We start from the raw sequence: 21205 nt of genomic DNA, 5'->3' as shown, positions 1-21205 counted from the left end.
TGGTTTACTTTCATGATTTCAATTCGTATTTATTACTTCCATTTAATTATGCTTAAATTTTAAACTCATAATTTCTTTATCAATAAGGAAAAGTTATCACATGCTAATTATTTAAACGATGATTTACTAGTGGATTAGTGTCGGCTTGACTAACGACGGTGTTGGGCGCCATCACGGCCTAATATGGAATTTGGGTCGTGACAGGTTCTTTTCATTGGAATGCCAGGAACGGAACTATGCTGAGTTGATTTCGAAGAAAGTGCCACCGGAAAGGGATATATTGCTGAATAAGTCCCCGAACATCTTCCCGAGTTCCATCAGAGGCTTGTAGACATGGGATGGACATGTTTCGGCCCTCAACCTTGCAGAGCCAATGAGAAATGGGTGAGGGAATTCTATTCTAATATTCCAACCATCAGGTTAAAAAGTCGAGATGAGGATTCACGGCAAAATTGTGAATTTCGGAGCTGAAGCTATGAACCAAATCTATCACCTTCATGACCATGACGTGGCCCCATTCCATGCGAAAGATTGTGCCTCAGGTGAGTGGTTGGTCTCCAAATTGTGCCCGGGTGTGGATGTTCCATGGGCAGCAGAAAAGAGAGGGATCACGTCCAAAGAATTCACTGCTGAAGCAAAGATATGGCTAGCCATCATATGCAGTCAGATCTCAATATCGGATTCAGAATGGTCAATCACTGATGTTCCCATCTTTGATGACAGAGCTGGGCCACTAGCAGGGGTTCAGGAGGCTCCGGGAGACAACTGGATAGATCCGGAAAAGCCTATTAATTGTGAAGGCACTTGAGATTTGAGTTGTGAATTTAATCCCATTTTCAATTGGGAGGAATGAACAAGGGAAATTAATTGTGATAAAGAGGCAAATTTTGAAGCTTTAGTGTCATGACTTGATTGCTACTGTGATTTACATAGTGTTTGAGCACTTCAATTGTAATGAAATCATGAGAAGTCTTTGGTATTGTCACGACCCAAAGTCTCCCTCCGTGAATTGTCGTGACGACACCTAGTCTCTACGACTAGGTAAACCTAACATTTGCAGAAAAGAAATGAAAAACTTAAGAATTAACAACTATCAGAAACATATAATTTAAATAAAACATTTGAGATGCCGCTCGGCATATACAATAATCACTCTCGAAATGCACACAACTCTCCCAAGACCCGAAACACTGTAAGTCACAAGCTTCTACGAATCTCTAACTGTTTATACATTTGTACTAGAATAAATAAAAGGGAAGAAACATCAGAAAGGATAGAAGGAGACTCCGAGGTCTGCGGACGCGGCAGATGTACCTTGAAGTCTTCGGAATGGCAGTAACTGAACAACTAGGAATGCGACTGGTAGGAGGTACCTGGATCTGCACACGAAAAAACATGTGCAGGGAAGGGCATGAGTACACCACAACGGTACGCAACAAGTGCCAAGCCTAACTTCGGTCAGATAGTGACGAGGTCAGGTCAGGCCCTACTGGTATATATATAATAAAAACAAGACATAATGAAATATCGCAGTAAAATAAAGACTGAAATTTAACAAGAATAAAATCATAGGAGGTAACAGCTCAGTACACAGAGATAACAACAGGGGATCTCCCGAGATACCGTCTCGTAGTCTTAAGCGTAATTGTGCAGGGGGGATCTCCCGGGATACTGTTCTGTAGTCCCAAAGTAAATATGCAAGACAGGGGGAATCTACCGGAATACCGTTCCACAGTCCCAAAGTAAATATGCAGGGGGATCTATCGGAATATCGTTCAGTAGTCCCAAAGTAAATGTGCACCTTAAACAATGGAAATAGCAGTTACAGCAAGAAAAGCCTGCAGTTTAGACTAAGTTCAAATCAAGGGAAAATAGGAAATTCACTAAACATGCTGCACAGAGTTAAGATAGGCAATTAAGGCAAGTAGACATGCAATTCTAAGCTAACAAGATAAAACACATGCTGATATAACTCAATTATCCTGTGTACGCACTCGTCACCTCACGTACACGACGCTCACATATCAAAAACAGTACCAAATCCTAACGGGAGCACCCTCCCCCCTCCCCCTCCCCCCTCCCCCCACACAAGGTTAGGCAAGCCACTTACCTCGAACCAAGCTCAAATCAATCGGTAACAATGTTTTTCCCATGGTATCCGGCTCTGAATAGCCCAAATCTAGCCAAAATCAATTACATACCATAAATATAGCTATAAGAAACTAATCTAGTCAATGAAATCTAAGCTAAAGCGACTGTTGGCCCAAGAATAGGTGAAGTTTTGAAGATTGACAAAAGAACTCAGTCATGGACCAGGTCCATCTTGTGAAGCACAGTCATGATCAATTTATACATGTGAGATGCATGTGAAGGAGATAAGGACTACTGATCAAGCAGCAATATCTCGTGATCTGATCGAAAAGGTTGCATATTAGATAAGGGGAGAAAGTCTCCTTATATGAAGAGAAGACAATCCAGGATGAAGATAGTGTTAGAGTTTGAGAACATCATGAACTCTTCTACGATAAAAGAGCAGCAATTGAGTCCTAATCAAACTCTGATCACTAACCTATTAAATGAAAGTTATTGTTCTGTTTTACAGGTATTGCACATACGGAGAAGTTAAGCTAAATTGAGAGCAAAAGAGCAAGGCGATTTTGCAAGCAATTTATGTGTGATTTAAGTGAGCACTCCTGAAGCTACTTGAACGAGATAGAAGAACCAGTTACATTGTGTTTATCTTTTATTCTAGTTCAATTGTAGTAGGTGGTTCAAAATTGTACCTTTCAGCTTTCATAGAAGCAATTGTATTAGGTACCTAGAGTGTTCAAGTTATAGCTAACTTGAAGTTGTCGCAACAGTTGGGGTTGTGTGCCACAACGGGATTAGAGTTAATCCTTAGGTTTACAAGAGTTTTGTAAATGCTGTTTTGGCTCAGTGATTTTAGTGGAAGTTTGGGAAAATCCTACTGAGTAGTAGGCCGTGGTTTTTTCACCTTTTGAGACAGGTGTTTTCCACGTAAAAATCTCTGTGTTCTTTATTTTCAGTATCTATTATTCCGCAAATAGTAGTAGTTGGAACACCTAGAAGAACCAGGTTCTTCTATAGTTCAGTTAAGCGAAAATTGGGTACCACAATCACCCCCCCCCCCCTCTTGTGTGGTATTGATGTTTAAAACATCAATTGGTATCAGAGCAGGTTATCCTTGAAGAGGCTAGGGAAAGATCAAAATGAGTGCACCACCTGGAAACTAGGAAGGGCAATCCACTACTAGGCCTCCGCTCTTTAATGGTCAGTACTATTCTTGGTGGAAGAACAGGATGCGAGATCACATCATAGGAGAAGACTATGAACTCTGGGACATATTCACCGATGGTCCTCTAGCAACTACAAAGAAGAATGCTGAAGGAATGGATGTGCCAAAGACAAGAGCTGACTGCACTGCTGAAGATTTGAAGAAATGGGAGAAGAATGCCAAGGCCAAGAAATGGCTTGTGTGTGGACTGGGTCCAGACGAGTACAATAGGATTCAAAGTTGTACTACTGCAAAGGAAATATGGGACACTTTACAAGTGGCTCATGAAGGAACTCCTCAAGTAAAGAGATCAAGAGGAACACTACTTTATTCTCAATATGAGAATTTTAGTATGAAGGAAGGAGAATCTATCAAGGAGATGTGCACAAGGTTCATAACACTAACAAATGAACTTAAATCTCTTGGGAGAATTATCCTTGAAGAAGATAAGGTTGAAAAAATCTTGACAAGAGTCTTATCTGTGACTTGGGAAAGCAAAATCACTGCTATTCAGGAATCAAAGAACATTGCTACTCTCAAGCTGGATGAACTGATTGGAAACCTCACTGCCTATGAATGAACTGAGAAGGCAAACCATGAAAATAGATACACCCAAGAAGGAAAGAAGTCTGGCTCTTAGAATAGTTGAAGGTTCAGATCTGGAGGATGATGAAATGGCCATGATCACAAGAGATTTCAAAAAGTACCTGATGAGACGAAGGGTTCTTCAAGAGGTACAGCCTTCAACAAACCAACGGTTCCTGAGAAACAGACCAACGAGGGATGCTACAAATGTGGTAAGACTGATCACATGATCAAGAACTGTCCTTAATGGGAAATTGAGTGGAAGAAGGAAAGGGCTGAACGAAGGAACAGGTCCAACCCAAAAGGAACAAAGGATCAACAAAGGCTATGGTTGCTGCTTGGGGAAAAACATCAGATGAGGACTCAGAAGATGAAGCTGGAGATGAACAAGCACTTATGGCTATCGGAGAATCAGATGATAAACAAGAGATAAGTGTCCTTCATCTCAAAGACAAGATTAAATTCCTGTCTAAAGAAAGGTTGTCTGAATTATTGCTAGAGTTTATTGATGAGTCTGAGATAATTAACAATGAGAAGGAAGATCTGTCTAGGGAATGTGTGATCCTAAAAGCCAAGTGCAAAAATCTAGAATCTAGGGCTAATGAGAGTGATAGTAAAAATGTTGAGTTGAAGAACCAGGTTCTTGAACTTGACACCAGTGTCCTAGAACTTAGGTCTGAGAACTTAAAACTGAAACTAGGAACAGGTAAAAAGAAAGCTGATCACACTCAACTCACCCTAGAAGAAAACTCAGGAAAAATGAAGGATGAGTTGTACAGGAAGGATGAACAGATAAAATTCTTAAAAGAAGATCTAGGGAAGGTAAAAAATGAACTAGACAGAACTTGCAAATGGAACAAGGCTTCTGATGCACTTTCCTGGCTACAAGAACATCACAGTAGCAACAAAAGAGGACTTGGCTATGGAACTCAAGCACCTAAGTGGGATCCTAAAAGCAAGTACCTCACTCTTCCTGAGAACAAAATCTGCACACACTGTGGGAAGACTGGCCATTACAAAAATGAATGTAATGCAAAAGAAAAGGCCAATCAAAAGAACAAAGCTTTTGTTCAAAAGAAAAATAGGCTGCCTGGGTGGGCTAAAAGAAATTTGATTTACCCCTTTGCCTATAGAAAGGACCCAAACTAGTTTGGGTTCCTAAGATTAACCCTTGATTTCTTTTTGCAGGTCCAAGTGAAGGGAAATAGCCAAATATGGTACATGGATAGTGGCTGCTCAAAACATATGACTGGAAGCAAGAACCAGTTCCTTTCACTTGAGGACTTAAAGGGAGGTAATGTCTCCTTTGGTAATGGGAAGAAAGGTGAGATTATTGGGGTTGGAAAGGTAGGTAAGACAGACTCACACTCCATTGAGAATGTCTACTTAATAGATGGCTTGAAATACAGCCTGATCAGTGTGTCACAACTGTGTGATAGAGGTAACCTTGTAGCATTCACCTCTACCAAATGCTTTGTGATTAACCTTACCACTGACAAGATTGTTTTGCAGGGAAAAAGAGTTAACAATATTTACATTGTAGATTTGTCTACTCTTTCAGAAAATGAACTCACCTGCCTAAGTGTGTTGGATAATGATCCACTCTTGTGGCACAAAAGACTTGGTCATGCTAGTCTGAATCAGCTAAACAAATTAGTCTCTAAGGACTTGGTGATAGGGCTACCTAACATCAAGTTCAAGGAAGACAAAGTTTGTGAGGCCTGTGCAAGGGGGAAGCAGGTAAGATCATCCTTCAAAAGCAAGAAAATGGTAAGCACAACCAAGTCGTTGGAACTGGTTCATATGGATCTCTGTGGTCTAATGAGAACCTTGAGCAGAGGTGGAAAGAAATATGTGATGGTACTTGTTGATGATTATTCTAAATTTACCTGGGTACTATTTCTAACATCTAAAGATGAATCATTTGAAATATTTACTGTTTTTGTTAGAAAAATTCAGAAACAACTAGGTAATCAACTTGCATCCATTAGGTCTGATCATGGAACTGAATTTGAAAATGTTAAGTTTGCTGAATTCTGTGATGAGCATGGTATAGATCATAACTTCTCTGCCCCTAGGACTCCCCAACAAAATGGAGTAGTTGAAAGAAAGAACAGGACTCTTGAAGACATGGCTAGGAACTATGCTTCTTTCTAGTAAACTGCCCCACAGCTTCTGGGCAGAGGCTGTAAATACTGCATGTTACATTATCAATAGATGCATGACTAGACCTCTTGTAGAGAAGACTCCCTATGAGTTACTTAAAGGGAGAAAACCAAATATATCCTATCTTAGGGCATTTGGTTGCAAGTGCTTTGTGCACAATAATGGAAAGACTCCCTAGGTAAGTTTGATCCCAGAAGTGATGAGGGAGTATTCTTGGGATATTCTTCACATAGCAAAGCATATAAAGTGTTCAATAAAAGAACTTTGTGTGTAGAAGAAAGTGTGTATGTAGTGTTTGATGAAACTAACATTCTTTCTGAGAGACAGGAACATGAAGATGAAGCCATTGGACTGGTAAAGGACTTGACTGAAGTCTCAGCACAAGTTAAAGTGGCACCAAAAGAATCAAAGAGGAAGTGAAACTAATTCCCTCAAAGAACCTGTTCATGACCCTGTTCCTCAGCAGCAGAACATGGGAGAAACATCTAGCAGAAATCAGTTGGTTGTGAAACCTCATAAGTATCAAAGTTCTCATCCTATTGAGAACATAATCACTGATCCAACATCTGGAGTCAAAACTAGATCACAATTAAAGAATCTGTGTGCTTTTGATGCCTTCCTATCTATTATTGAACCTAAAATATTGTTGAGGCTTTGCAGGATGCAGATTGGGTGAATGCAATGCAAGATGAACTCAATCAGTTCGAAAGAAGTCAAGTTTGGCATCTAGTTCCAAGACCCAAGGACAGAACAGTCATTGGCACAAAATGGGTCTTCAGAAACAAGCTTGATGAAGATGGAACAGTTACAAGAAACAAGGCAAGACTGGTGGTCCAAGGTTACAGCCAAGAAGAGGGTATAGATTATGATGAGACTTTTGCTCCAGTTGCAAGACTAGAGGCAATAAGACTCCCCATAGCCTTTGCAGCACACATGAAATTCACTCTCCTTCAGATGGATGTCAAAAGTGCCTTCCTGAATGGCTACCTAAAAGAAGAAGTGTTTGTGAAACAACCTCCAGGGTTTGAGAGCAGGGAATGTCCTGAGCATGTGTACAAATTAGACAAGGCTCTCTATGGACTCAAGCAGGCTCCTAGAGCATGGTATGAACGATTGTCCAAATTCCTGCTTGAACATGGCTATAAAAGAGGTAAAATTGACAGTACCCTATTCTTAAGGGAAAAATGTAAGGATCTCCTTGTGGTACAAATATATGTTGATGACATAATCTTTGGGGCCACCACTGATAAACTAAGCAAGGATTTTGCAAAATTAATAGGGAGTGAGTTTGAAATGAGTATGATGGGTGAGCTTAATTTTTTCTTAGGCTTACAGATCAAACAAAGCCCAAATGGAACCATGATCCATTAGCAGAAGTATGCAAAAATGCTGATTAAAAAGTTTATAATGGATGAATCAAAGGAAATAGACACCCCATTGCAACTGCCACTAAATTAGACATTGATGAACCTGGTTCATCAGTTGATCAGAAGTTGTATAGGGGTATGATTGGTTCACTCTTGTATCTTACTGCTAGCAGACCTGATATTGTTTTCAGTGTAGGGCTTTGTGCTCGCTTTCAGGCTAATCCAAAAGAGTCTCACTTGACTGCTGTCAAGAGGATACTAAGATATTTGAAAAGCACCACTGATCTGTGTCTTTGGTATCCCAAAGGGAGTAATTTCAATCTAGTAGGATATGGTGATGCTGATTATGCAGGTTTCCTTGTGGATAGGAAAAGCACCTCAGGTATGGCTCACTTTCTTGGTTCATGTCTTGTATCATGGGCCACTAAAAAGCAAAATTCAGTGGGCTTATCCACTGCTGAGGCTGAGTATGTTGCTGCTGCATCTTGTTGTGCTCAATTGCTATGGGTCAAACAGCAGCTGGTAGATTTTGGTATTGAAATTGGTTGCATTCCTATATTGTGTGATAACACTAGTGCTATAAGTATGACAAAGAACCCTGTTCATCATAAGAGGACTAAGCACATAGATGTTAGACACCACTTCTTAAGAGATAACTATGAGAAAGGATTGATCTCCATAGAATTTTGTGCTACTGATAAACAAATTGCTGACATCTTTACTAAAGCACTGAGTAGAGAAAATTTTGAGAGGAACAGGTTGGAGTTAGGGATAATTAAGATCACCTAATAGGTCCAGCTCAGAATGCACAAAAGAAAAAATGAAAAAAAAACTTTTGGCTAGGAACTTTGAACTTGTGTAAATATCTAGATTAATTCTTACTCAGCTTCATACTTTAATTAGTATACTCCTGTGACATGTGTTTATATGACTCACTGATCTCTTACAAAATTTTTCTATTATGGCATTTGAGGCATGTTCAAGAGAGTTCTAAATGAAGAACCTGGTTCATCAGTATGGGTTCATATGAAAGCTAAGGTATGTTTTCTATACTCTGCACAATTAGAAAGATTAATATTTCAATCATGAGCAGAAGTCCTATAAATGTTCAATTCCTAGAAAAATCTATCCGTTAGCATCCGCCTAGAACTCTAAACCGTAAATTTTGCCTAATATCTAGGGGAGCCAAATCGATCATTCAAAATCTGGAATTTCAGGTTGATTAGACCTCTAATTGACCACTGCAAAAGGTTGTCGTTACTTATTAAATGTGTAATTCTCTTTAAATACACATCACTTCTCCTGCCTTCATCATAAGTTCAACCCGTCAAAAACTCTTCTTCACCTTCACTTACCCTCTTCTCCAAAAATTCCCAAATTCTCTCAAGAAACCAACCATCATGTCTAACCCGCAAAACAATCCTGGAACTCCTCCACCACCATCTCCCTCAAATTCATCCTCAACCACTCCACACAGTGAATCTCCAAAACCTAGACTGCATAGGGTGAAAATGCTGGCTCGAAAGATTGTAACATATGGGCCTCTGAGGAAGGCATTAAATGAAAGGTTGAAAGCAAGCCAAGCTCATAACTCAGATTCCAGTTCTGATTCTGAATCCTATCAATCCGCTACTGAGGGGGAAGGACATGGGTCTTCTGACTCTGAAAAGACCCAAGAATCCCTTTCTAAGGTAGGTTCATCTGTGACTGAAAACTTAGAGACTAGGTTTGTTTTGGTTGGACCCATTAGGGATGTAGAATTGCCTGAGAAACGAAGGAGTGGAGGTAAAAAAAAATTTGAAAAATAAAAAGAGAGAGAGGGTGCATGTGGTGAAGAGAGGGGAATTGAGAAAGGAGTAGTACCTGCTATCTGTGGGGTTGAACAGGAAAGGGTAGAAGAGAGTGGTATGAAGTCAGGGGGAAGTGGTTCTGGGGAAGCTGCTGAGGGGTTGGTTCATCTGAGCACACAAAGAGATGAACCTGTTTCATCTACTGAAGAAACCCTAGCAGACTTGCTGAAAAAGGTTGAGGCAAACTATGACCCAAAGAAATGAAAAACTTCCACAACAAAAGCCCCAATGTTGCCAAGCCTTCCAAGAAAAGAAAAGTTTCATCCCCAACACCTACTGCCTCTTCATTGCCTAACGGTAGAGCAGTAGAGTGAAGCTGAGTTACAAAGAGCTTTAGATGCAAGTAAGAAAAAGAAAATGGATAAAGGAAAGGGAAATATTGCAGAATCCTCAGAGGCTGTTGAGGAAGAGGAGATGGAACTGGTCCATCAAGAAAGGGGTACTTCAGTAGAGGTTCCTACCCCCAAGCCCAAAAAGCTAAGACTTCCTCCAAGAAGTCTTCTACTGTGTCTGAGGCTGTTGAACCTACACTAGCCAGAAAGACAAGATCGCAGTGAAAACAAAACAATCAAAGATTTCTGATGATGATGATTGGAGTGGAGAAGAAAAACAAAATGATTCTGAGAAGGAACAGGATAAGGTTGCCATGTTTGGCAGAAGAAAATTTTTAAAGGGTAGACTGTTGAAGGACCTGGTGGAACCATGAATGATAAGATTGGTGGATGTTTTAGCTGCTCAGGGATGGAAGGACATGGTCCTTCAGATGGATGGTAGGCTAGCCAAGAATGAACTGATTGAATTTATGGCAAATGTTGTGGTCAAGGAAGGCATTGTTAGCAGCCTGGTGAAAGGAGTTCAAGTGCAGTTTGATGCACAAAAATTGGGAGAAATTCTGGACATACCCTCTGAAGGGTTTGATGACTATACAAGGCAAAGGTGGCCATGCCTGGACTCCCTCCCTACTGCTCTTGAGATCACCAGGAGGTTTTGTGATTCAGAAGATGTGAATGAAGCCAGGGCTGTGCAGAAAAGTGAAATGAGGCCTGAGCACAAGGTTGTGTTTGAATTTGTCAACAAGTGCTTATTGACCAGACAGGAGAGAAGGCACACTGCAAACTACATGGATCTGGTTCTTATGGAGTGTCTGGAAAGAGGAAAGCAAATCAACTGGCCTGCCTTCATTATCAAGCTGCTAGACAGGGTCATTAATGGCTCCAAGGCTCATGCTACTCCATATGGCTTTATTCTAACCACAGTTCTGGACATGCTCAACGTGCCTCTGAAGAAATGGGAAATGGCCTCGAGCAAGGAACATTTTGGCATCAACACTCTTCTTGCTTGTGACTATCCAGTCAATGCCATCCCAAATGAACCTGGTTCATCCCAGAAGACACCCATCAACAGCAAAGTTAGGGCTCTGGTTCGGGAATGTGCAGCCAAGGATGCTGAAATAGCTAGGCTCAAGGCTCGCGTGGTTAAAGTGGAAACTGAGAGGGATGGTCTCAGATCTGAGCTTGCCAAAGAAAAGGAGAAGAATGATGGAATTCTTCAGAACATGCTGAATCTTCTCCAAACCCAACCCCACCCTCCAGTTCCTCCAAGCCTTAGGACTCCTAGCTCCTGTCCCCTGAACTTGCCTAGTACCTCGGTGACCCAGATTAAGGATTTTTCTATCTTTTTGTTTTTGCTCATGGTTTGAATGTTTTTCTTTTTTTTGTGGATTGTAGGTGGCAACATATCTCTATCAATGATAACTACTGTTTTTTCTCTTGTTCAATGATTAATTTGTCCTTGATAGTTTAAATATGTTTGTTTGATTACTGATGATTGCATCATGATTGCACTTGCAGTTGCCCCAGTGGCCATGAGTACTTATTAAAATTCACACTTTGTATGCAACTTTTCGATGATGCCAAAAGGGGGAAGAGACATTGTGCTTTACACATTCTGAAATAAGTGATATTTATAACCTAATTAACTTGGTCCTTGATGATAAGTGAATTTTCTAAAAATTAGTATTGATGGTTAAGCTGAGTTCTTACAGGTTCCACATCAGTAAAAAGCACAGAGTTTGTCATCATCAAAAGGGAAAATTTGTTGGCCCAAGAATAGGTAAAGTTTTGAAGATTGACAAAAGAACTCAGTCATGGACCAGGTCCATCTTGTGAAGCACAGTCATGATCAATCTATACATGTGAGATGCACGTGAAGAGATAAGGACTACTGATCAAGCAGCAATATCTCCTGATCTGATCGAAAAGGTTGCATATTAGATAAGGGGAGAAAGTCTCCTTAGATGAAGAGAACACAATCCGGGATGAAGATAGTGTTAGAGTTTGAGAACATCATGAACTCTTCTACGATAGAAGAGCAGCAATTGAGTCCTAATCAAACTCTGATCACTAACCTATTAAACGACAGTTATTGTTCTCTTTTACAGGCATTGCACATACGCAGAAGTTAAACTAAATTGAGAGCAAAAGAGCAAGGCGATTTTGCAAGCAATTTATGTGTGATTTAAGTGTGCACTCCTGAAGCCTCTTGAACGAGATAGAAGAACCAGTTACATTGTGTTTATCTTTTATTCTAGTTCAATTGTAGTAGGTGGTTTAAGATTGTACCTTTCAGCTTTCATAGAAGCAATTGTATTAGGTACCTAGAGTGTTCAAGTTATAGCTAACTTGAAGTTGTCGCAACAGTTGAGGCTGTGTGCTACAACGGGATTAGAGTTAATCCTTAGGTTTACAAGAGTTTTGTAAATGCTGTTTTGGCTCAGTGATTTTAGTGGAAGTTTGGAAAAATCCTACTGAGTAGTAGGTCGTGGTTTTTTTACCTTTTGAGCCAGGTGTTTTCCACGTAAAAATCTATGTGTTCTTTATTTTCAGTATCTATTATTCCGCAAACAGTAGTAGTTGGAACACCTAGAAAAACCAGGTTCTTCTATAGTTCAGTTAAGCGAAAACTGGGTACCACACAAATCACCCCCCCTCTTGTGTGGTATTGATGTTTAAGACATCATTTATGTTATATCGTAGGTGATGTGGGTGAGAGGAATTTTGAGATTGAGCATCGTGTTTTTAGGGAATGGGAGGAGAGAATGGCATGTATCAAAGTAGAGAGAGAAAGAAAATAGTGTAACTGAATAGCGTATTTAGTGGCTTTGGGGTAGGAGGTAACCAAAATTAGATATTGCTATAAACATTAAAAGGTATCTATATAATATAATTTTTTTAAATGGTATTTATTTAAAATAAATAAGGTGTTAACCTTTGCTATAAGAGGTAAAAATTACGTAAATAAATGGCTAATGCCCAATCATGCCCAAAGATAAATTGTGTGGGGTAGCCACTTTTTAAAGTGGTATTTACTTTTTATCCAGCATTTTTAATGTTGAGTAAAAGTAGTCATTAGTCTATTAAAATTAATATGAAAAGACAGTGTTACCCTTTCCTTCCCAAACGGAAATACGCCGATGCATTCATTTCATTAATTACCTCAAAGTCGAAGAGTAATTGGTGGATTTATATGTCGTTGTACTTACTGTTTGTTTACAAGAGAACTGGAAGACATCTAAGAGCAGTGATACTCAAAATTCATGTACACATTCTGCTAAAAATCTCATGTCAGTCCTTTGTAAACCATGTATTTCTTAACTGGATCGATGAACGGATAGGCGTCATAGGACATAAATGTAGTATGACCATTATATTTTAACAATTTTATGGATGATGCATCTACATGTTGTATATAATATACATATCATAGCTAATAAAATTGAAGTTAAGGACATGTAGTCCTGAAATCCTAAAGTTAAGTTCAAAAGTTAAGGACATGTAGTCCTGAAGTCCTGGAGTTAGTTCAAAAGTTAAGGACATGTAGTCCTGAAGTCCTGAACTTAGAGTTCCAAGTTCAAAAGTTAAGGACATGTAGTCCTGAAGTTAAGTTCAAAAGTTAAGGACATGTAGTCCTGAAGTCCTGAAATTAAGTTTAAAAGTTAAGGACATGTAGTCCTGAAGTCCTGAACTTAAAGTTCCAAGTTCAAAAGTTAAGGACATGTAGTCCTGAAGTCCTGAAATTAAGTTTAAAAGTTAAGGACATGTAGTCCTGAAGTCTTGAACTTAAAGTTTCAAGTTCAAAAGTTAAGGACATGTAGTCCTGAAGTTAAGTTCAAGAGTTAAGGACATGAGCAGAAGGGTATTTTCGTCCGGGCAGTTAAAGTTTCTTAAAGCAATGGCTAAAGACTAAAGACATTTTAAACAGTGGCTTAAAAGTAAATACATGTGTTATTAGTGGCTAACCGTGCACTTTCCCCTCATTTGGTTCTAGATGAGTTTGGTCAAGATGAGCTAAATATTGGGTCTAACCCAACCCACCCAACTTGACCCAAATCCAAACAATATTCTCAATTTTTAAACAAATCTATACAATATTCTCACCATAGGCCATAGGGTGATGAAAGCCTACAAATGCCACTGTAAATAATGATGTCGAAGAATCTCAGAGTAATTAGTAATAAGCAAAAAGAATTACAATGTCAAAACATTATCATTAACAGGTATTATCGAAAATAATTAATGATGAAAATCTGATAGAGAAGGGTGAATTTCATAACTTAATCTATCGGTCTAGGTTGATCAATTGTATCATTACTTATTAGCATTTGTTTTAACTGTTGGATTATGATTGACGTTTGTTTCAAAAGATAGGTGGAAAAGTTGGAAAAAAAAAAAAACCGAATTTCATTCAGAGAAATTTTGGCAAAATTGAAAAATTATTGTAGAAGTGATTTTTAATTTTCACAGAAACTGAATAATTGCACTAAGATGAAGTTTCTATATAGAATCTTACCTACGGCTACGAACCATATATCTAAACAACTTTTTTTTTTTGGGTAATAATATGGCCGGACAACTGGTATTCAAGATCTGCAGATTTTTCTTTTCTTTTAGTACAACCAAGTACGTATCTCTATATCTATATAGTGAACAAGAGATCGGAGCTATAACATGTGGCTAGGTATAACTCCATTTCCATAAGTCAAGGTTGGGCATCATCATGGGTCCATCTGCTGATGATTTAAGATGGGTTAACTTGGAATAACCCAAACCAGCCTATCTTCAAAACTGTTCTAGCCCGAACCCATAAAAAATTGGGCGGAATGGGCGGGTCAAATGGGTTTGGGTTATTTTTGACACCCCCTACATATATCCGACCCAACTATTTTGGGACTGATATTTAATTGTTGTATTGAAAAAGGTGTTCCCATAGTGGTTATCTTGAAAATAATTTTATCTTTCGCCGAAGTTATTTTTAAAGGTTGAAGGTTCATCCAACCAAACATCATGTACGTCCTATCACCTACCTAGGATTGTAAATAGAGCACGGCTGGGGCTATTATTATGAGGGCAGAGCAACATGACTTGTTGAATAAAAATGCAATGTTATTATGTTACTCCTATTAACGTCACAATTTACTATAAATAACGTATTTATGAATGCTAAAAGAGCATGCTAAATGCAAATTGAGAAAAGTACTGCTTCTATCAAGCTAGTATTCCCTTCGGTCCAAAATTAGTGATTGTATTTTTCCTGATTTCAAGAATGAATTAGTTATTTTTTTCCTACACTGTCCTTGGAGTAAATAATGTTGGAGTTGTGTTAGAAGTTTTTATGTGAAGAGATAGTAAAGGTTAATATGGTCAATTTCATTGCTTATTAATATTAAAAAGTGAATTTTGTTAATCTGTGTGAAAACAGCTAAAAAATCACTTATTTTGGACCGAAGGGAGTATTTAACTTGTAACGAGGGTATGATGGGGCAAACTTTCTGAAGACTTAATAAAGACGATCTTTTTGAATGTTGTATGATGCGACTTCACTGCCTATCTTTACGAGAGTCTTTGACATAATCTTGAAGCTCGGCCCCTCATGTTATCCAATAGCATACTCATCTTCGTCCACAAAATATCACTTCCATTATTATATTTATTAACAGAAAAAACACACAGTGACTTAAATAATCAAGATGAAAAATTAATACTCCCTCCAGTTCACAATAAGTGTCCAATTTGCTTTTAGCACGCCCATTAAGAAAATACAAAATTCCATATAAAAATACCTACTATGACTAAACTACCCCTAATTAAACATTTAATGTGAGGAGTAAGAAAACTTTTTAGGGATATGCACATAGGGGTTATTTTGTAAAAATAAATTGAATTCTTTGTTGATTACATAACTGGACACTTATTTTGAACCAAAATGAAAAAGCAAATTGGACACTTATTGTGAACCGGAGGGAGTAATCAAGCTTGATCAAGAATAGCACACTGGTCGGTGGGTTACTGTGTAAGATATTGCAACAACAAATTTTTACAGGTGCTCACTCTAGTGAATGGTGATACTTTACCTTCTGAACTTAGTGGAGATAAAGTTTTCATTTTTCTTCAATATTAGTTCAAAAAGTGAGCGGTATATAAGTGAATTTAAAAATTATTTTTTAATAACATAAGTTTAGATAGAAGAGATAAATTTTTCTTTGCTTGGAGCCAAGACTTCATTCCCCTACTAACACATAGCACCAAAAAAAAAAAAAAAAAAGAAATAGAACTATAAAATAAGTTCATACCATAGAATTTTTTATTTTATTTCTGGCCATAAAATAAGTTCATACCATTATTTCGGAACTTCAAGTCCTATTGTTGTTGCAAAATAACTTGATTGGAGCAATTCCAAGACAACTTGGGAAATTACAGCTGCTGCAAGGCAACTTAAGACTTATTGAAATTCTCAAGTTGCAAGGCAACTCCTTTATTAGTGAATCTTCACCACTGAGCTTTATTACTCCTTTGGCCAATTGTAAACACTTAAGAGAATTGATATTGTCTCTCAATCCCCTAAATGCAATGCTTCCTAAGTCCATTGACAATCTTTCTTCTCTTCAAACATTTGAGGCAGATGGATGTAACCTCAGGGGCCATGTTCCCATTGAAATCGGAAATTTGAGAATTTTATCTTATTTGTAGCTGGAAGACAATGACTTGACTGGCATTGTCCCAAGGACATTACGTTCTTTGAAAAAACTTCAACAGTTTTCACTTGGAGCAAACAGAATAAGTGGTCCTTTCCCAAATGGTTTGTGTGAGCTATCCAACTTGGGTTTGTTAAATCTTTCACAAAATCAAATGCAGGGAAATATTCCTAGTTGCTTGGGGAATGTGACTTCCCTAAGGGAGATTTATCTTGATTCCAACAACTTCACCGATGGCATACCTTCAAGTCTGTGGAACCTCAAAGACATCTTGAAGCTGAACTTGTCTTCTAATATCTTCAATGGCTCTTTACCACTTGAAGTTGGAAACCTCAAGGCTGCAATAATTCTGGATCTTTCCTGGAACCAAATCTCAGGCAACATTCCTAAAACAATAGGAAGTCTACAGAAATTGACTCAACTGTCTTGGCTCATAACAGGATTGAAGGATCTACTCCTGAGACATTTGGAGAACTGATAAATTTGGAAGCGTTGGATCTTTCATATAATAATATGTCTGGTGTTACTCCAAAGTCATTAGAAGCACTTAAGCAACTAGACTCCTTTAATGTCTCATTCAATAGGTTACACGGGGAAATTCCGAATGGAGGACCTTTTGCTGATCTCCCTTACCAGTCTTTCGTGTCAAACGAAGGATTATGTGGTAACCCTAAAATGCATGTCCAGGCCTGTCATGGTAAATCAAAGAAAGAATCGTGATATTTATCGTCGTTGTCTCTTCTGTTATTGCTTTAGTAGGCCTTGCTTTAGTGATAGTTTTCGTGTTGATGAGACGTCACGGTAAAACAATCAAAGCTGATGATGAGTGGTTGCCAGATGTAGCACCACAAAGATTTTCCTATTATGATCTTCAAAGAGCAACTCAGGACTTTAATGGAAATAACTTGCTAGGTAGTGGAAGTTTTGGTTTTGTTTACAAAGGAGCATTAACAGATGGGACGATAGTAGCTGTTAAAGTTTTCAATGTGCAGATTGAAGGTACATTTCAAACCTTTGATAGAGAATGTGAAATTTTGCGGAATCTTCTGTCATAGAAATCTCACCAAGATCATTAGCAGCTGTTGTAAGTTGGATTTTAAAGCATTGGTACTTGAGTACATGCCCAATGAGAGCTTAGACAAGTTACTATATTCTCGAGATTATCCTTTAAACATAAAGCAAAGATTGAATATCATGGTTGATGTTGCATCTGCTCTGGAATATCTCCATCATGGTTACCCCGTACCTATTATTCACTGTGATCTGAAGCCTAGTAATGTCACGACCCAATTTCCATCCCGGTCGTGATGGCGCCTCTCGTGAAGACAAGGCCAGCCAACTAACCCAAATCGTCTCTTTAACTATTATTAAACATAAATGAATAGATAAATACAGCTTAACGACAATAATAACCAGTATTTACAACCCAACACAACCCGACCGGGGTGTCACAAGTCACGAGCATCTAAAGAAGTCTGAACACGACTACAGGGTCAATAATATACAAAATAAAATCTGGAATCAAAAGACGAAGTCCTGTGCCGCGAACGCTGGCGGCAGTGGCGGATCTAGAGTGCAGCTACCGGATTCCCGGGAACCCAGTAGCTTTTGCGTAGACCCTATATTTCTATTAAAAATCCACCAAATATTTATGAATATCTAACTGTGAACCCAGTTATTATTGTATATTAATCTGAGAATATAACAGGAACCCATATACTTTAAATCCTGGATCCGCCTCTGGCTGGAGGTCACCTTGCTCAGCTACAATGGTAATACCTTCGTTTAGCTAATAACCTGCTACCGGGTGAACAATACCTGCAACTGCACGCGAGGTGCAGGGAGTAAAGTGAGTACTTCCAACTCAGTGAGTAATAAACATATATAATGGCTGAAAGTAAGAAATTCCGAAATATTACAATATAAAGCTATAATCAGCGATTCAGCACATAAAACGATGGAACAACAACAATACCAGGACAAGTAAGACAAATAGGTATAAATGCATGAATGCAATGCAATGCACATGACCGCTGCGGCGCGCAGCCCGATCCATTTGGGTACCCGCGCTCACTGTGGGGGTTCAGACTCCGGAGGGGCTCCTACAGCCCAAGCGCAATATCATCGTAGCATTCGCTGCGGCGTGCAGCCCGATCCACACTCAGTCCAGATATATATATGCATGCAAGCCACTCGGGCACAGTCAAATTGTTCATTGTTAGTTTCAATTACTAGGAATTATAGAGCTAAGTGTTTAAACCTTTATTTATTTACTAAACATTTCGAGGCAGTGTCTAACTCATGACTGATATCATGAAATATGCTAAGCATCATGGAACCAGTGATAAGGATCCCTGAAGGATGCACATGATAGGCACAAAGCCCCAAACATATTCATAAAATCCAAGTAGGATGATTACCAAACAATTTCTAGTCAAGAACACAGTACGAACATCAATTGGAACGGACTAGGTCACAATCCCCAGTCACAATCGACCCCGCACTCGTCATAGAGTACGTGTCTTGCCTCAATATAGCGTCAGAGTGTGATATACCGGGGTTTCAAACCCTCAGGTCATCATCTACACTATTACTCACCTCAAGCCGGCCACAAGTCTAGCTCGCTATGCCTTTGCCTTTCGAATCAACCTCTTCGCACGCCGAATCTGATTAAAACCACAACGAACACATTACAATAGGCTAAAGAAACATAACCCAATCGAAAAGACTCGAAAAACACCAAAATTCACTAAGTTGGCAAAACCCGAGCCCCGGGCCCACTTCTCGAAAAATTACAAAATTCACATTACCGGATTCCTCATCTCGCCACGAGTCCATACATACCAAGAACTCCCAAATCCGAGCTCAAATGACCTATCAAATCCCAATTTGAAATATCAAAAACTCGAGCCCTAGCTTTACCCCTTTTAATGAATTCCAACCAATTTCCATGTTAAATTTAACAAAATCTCGAGTATTTAGGCCAAGGAACTTACCTCTAATCATTCCTCCTTGAATCCCTCTTCAAAATCGCCTCAAAGCTCTCAAAGCTCGCTCAAAATGGTGGAAAATACATAACCCTCGCGGATGAAATATTATAAAACCCTTCTGCCCAGCTACAGTGTTTTCGCAATTCCCAGCAAAACCTTCGCATTTGCGAAGCTACAGTGTTTTCGCAATTCCCAGCAAAACCTTCGCATTTGCGAAGCTACAGTGTTTTCGCAATTCCCAGAATAACCTTCGCATTTGCGATGCTACAGTGTTACACCAGAACCAGCAATATCAAATTTCTCCAAAATGATCCGAAACAACCCCGAAACTCACCCGAGGCCCCCGGGACCTCAACCAAAAGCACGGACATATCCCATAACATCATTCAAACTTGTTCCAATCATCAAAACACATCAAACAACGCTAAAACCATCAAATCACATCGGATTCAAGCCTAAGTTCTTCAAAAACTTCCGAAATGCACTTTCGATCAAAAACCCAACCAAACGACGTCCGAATGACCTGAAATTTTGCACACACATCACAAATCACATATCGAAGCTACAGCAACTCTCGGAATTCCATTCCGACCCTCGGATCAAAATCTCGCCTATCAACCGGAATTCGCCAAAATACTAACTTCGCCAATTCAAGCCAAATTCTACACCGGACCTCCAAAATCAATTCCGATCGCACTCCTAAGTCACAAATCACCCCCCGAAGCTAACCGAATCACCGGAAATTACATCCGAGCCCTCTAACTCAATAGTCAACATTCGGTTGACTTTTCCAACTTAAGCTTTCCTTAAAGAGACTAAGTGTCTCATTTCTTATCAAAACCAATCCAAATCAACTCTAACACACCACATACCGATAACGAAACACGAAAAAGCATGAAATGTGGGAAACGGAGCAATAACACATGAGACGACGGGTCGTGTCGTCACATCCTCCCCAACTTAAACAAACGCTCGTCCTCGAGCGTACCCAGAGTTGTCCTAGAAGCTAACCAACAGCTGAATAACTTTACCAAGCATATACACGGGGTGATCTCACGTCACCCTATCTCATATAGGTCCGACAACACAATATAGCCGAAATCTCACAGTCCATTTAAACCATAAACCATAGAACCACATTGCACTTTCCGAAATCATACACAATATCAGAACCTCACATCTATACCCAGAATAAACCCGAACCAGCTGTAATAACCCATACTTGCAACCTCAGGTGAAATCATATTCAATACCACATAATCCAAACACTCGAAACGATAGCCTCTATTTACAGCAGTTGCCCATGATAACCAAATACCGATAGAAAACCTTTTATTAGCTAAAGTCTTATTCCAACACTTCCATATACTGCCAAAAACAAATGAAACACGCGATAAACCGTAACCATTCCTCAGATCAACCATTCATGAAGCCACTTCCCTTTGACTAATATCACAACAGATTTTCGGGCCATACCTTGATATTATCTCTCTAACAAGCTGCAATCAATTCTGTTCGTATTCATTAATGACTCTAAGGATCACCTCGAATCCAACACACCACTCTGGTGATATGATACCTCAATACAGGCCTAAGCCGCAACTTGCATAATACGCGTACCAACAAGAAACGACCTGAATATACTCAAATCATGAAAATAACTCAAACAAAAGAGCTGTACTTCAAGCTCATCAGTATCATCACAACACAAGGCTGAGACCCCGTCTCACATCATAGAAATAGAACACCTGAATCTACCCCGAAAGGTCATAACTCAACGCAGCCTCGCTACAATGCGCGATCCTATCCAAACACTGTTACACATGGAGCACCTCAAGACACTGTGATCAAAATTCGACAGCCACACACAATTTGATGTCTGAAACCAAGGCAATTCATTGCACCCACGGTGAAATAAACAA

General features: G+C 39.2%; 2 protein-coding genes across 2 annotated transcripts; both read left to right on the top strand.

The window, feature by feature from the left end:
* LOC109226102 (probable leucine-rich repeat receptor-like protein kinase At2g33170) lies at positions 8925-16771 on the top strand. Its single transcript, XM_019390906.1, has 4 exons — positions 8925-9198; positions 10700-10762; positions 12299-12363; positions 16289-16771. Exons 1-4 carry the CDS (start codon positions 8925-8927, stop codon positions 16769-16771), a joined length of 885 nt encoding a protein of 294 aa, XP_019246451.1.
* LOC109226101 (receptor kinase-like protein Xa21) lies at positions 16807-17348 on the top strand. The gene is made up of 2 exons (XM_019390905.1): positions 16807-16990; positions 17053-17348. Exons 1-2 carry the CDS (start codon positions 16807-16809, stop codon positions 17346-17348), a joined length of 480 nt encoding a protein of 159 aa, XP_019246450.1.

Source organism: Nicotiana attenuata, chromosome 5 (genome assembly GCF_001879085.1).
Source record: "Nicotiana attenuata strain UT chromosome 5, NIATTr2, whole genome shotgun sequence".
Classification (NCBI taxonomy): Eukaryota; Viridiplantae; Streptophyta; class Magnoliopsida; order Solanales; family Solanaceae; genus Nicotiana; species Nicotiana attenuata.
Note: the sequence above shows the minus strand (reverse complement) of the source record. Positions and strands in the feature narration are given on the sequence as shown.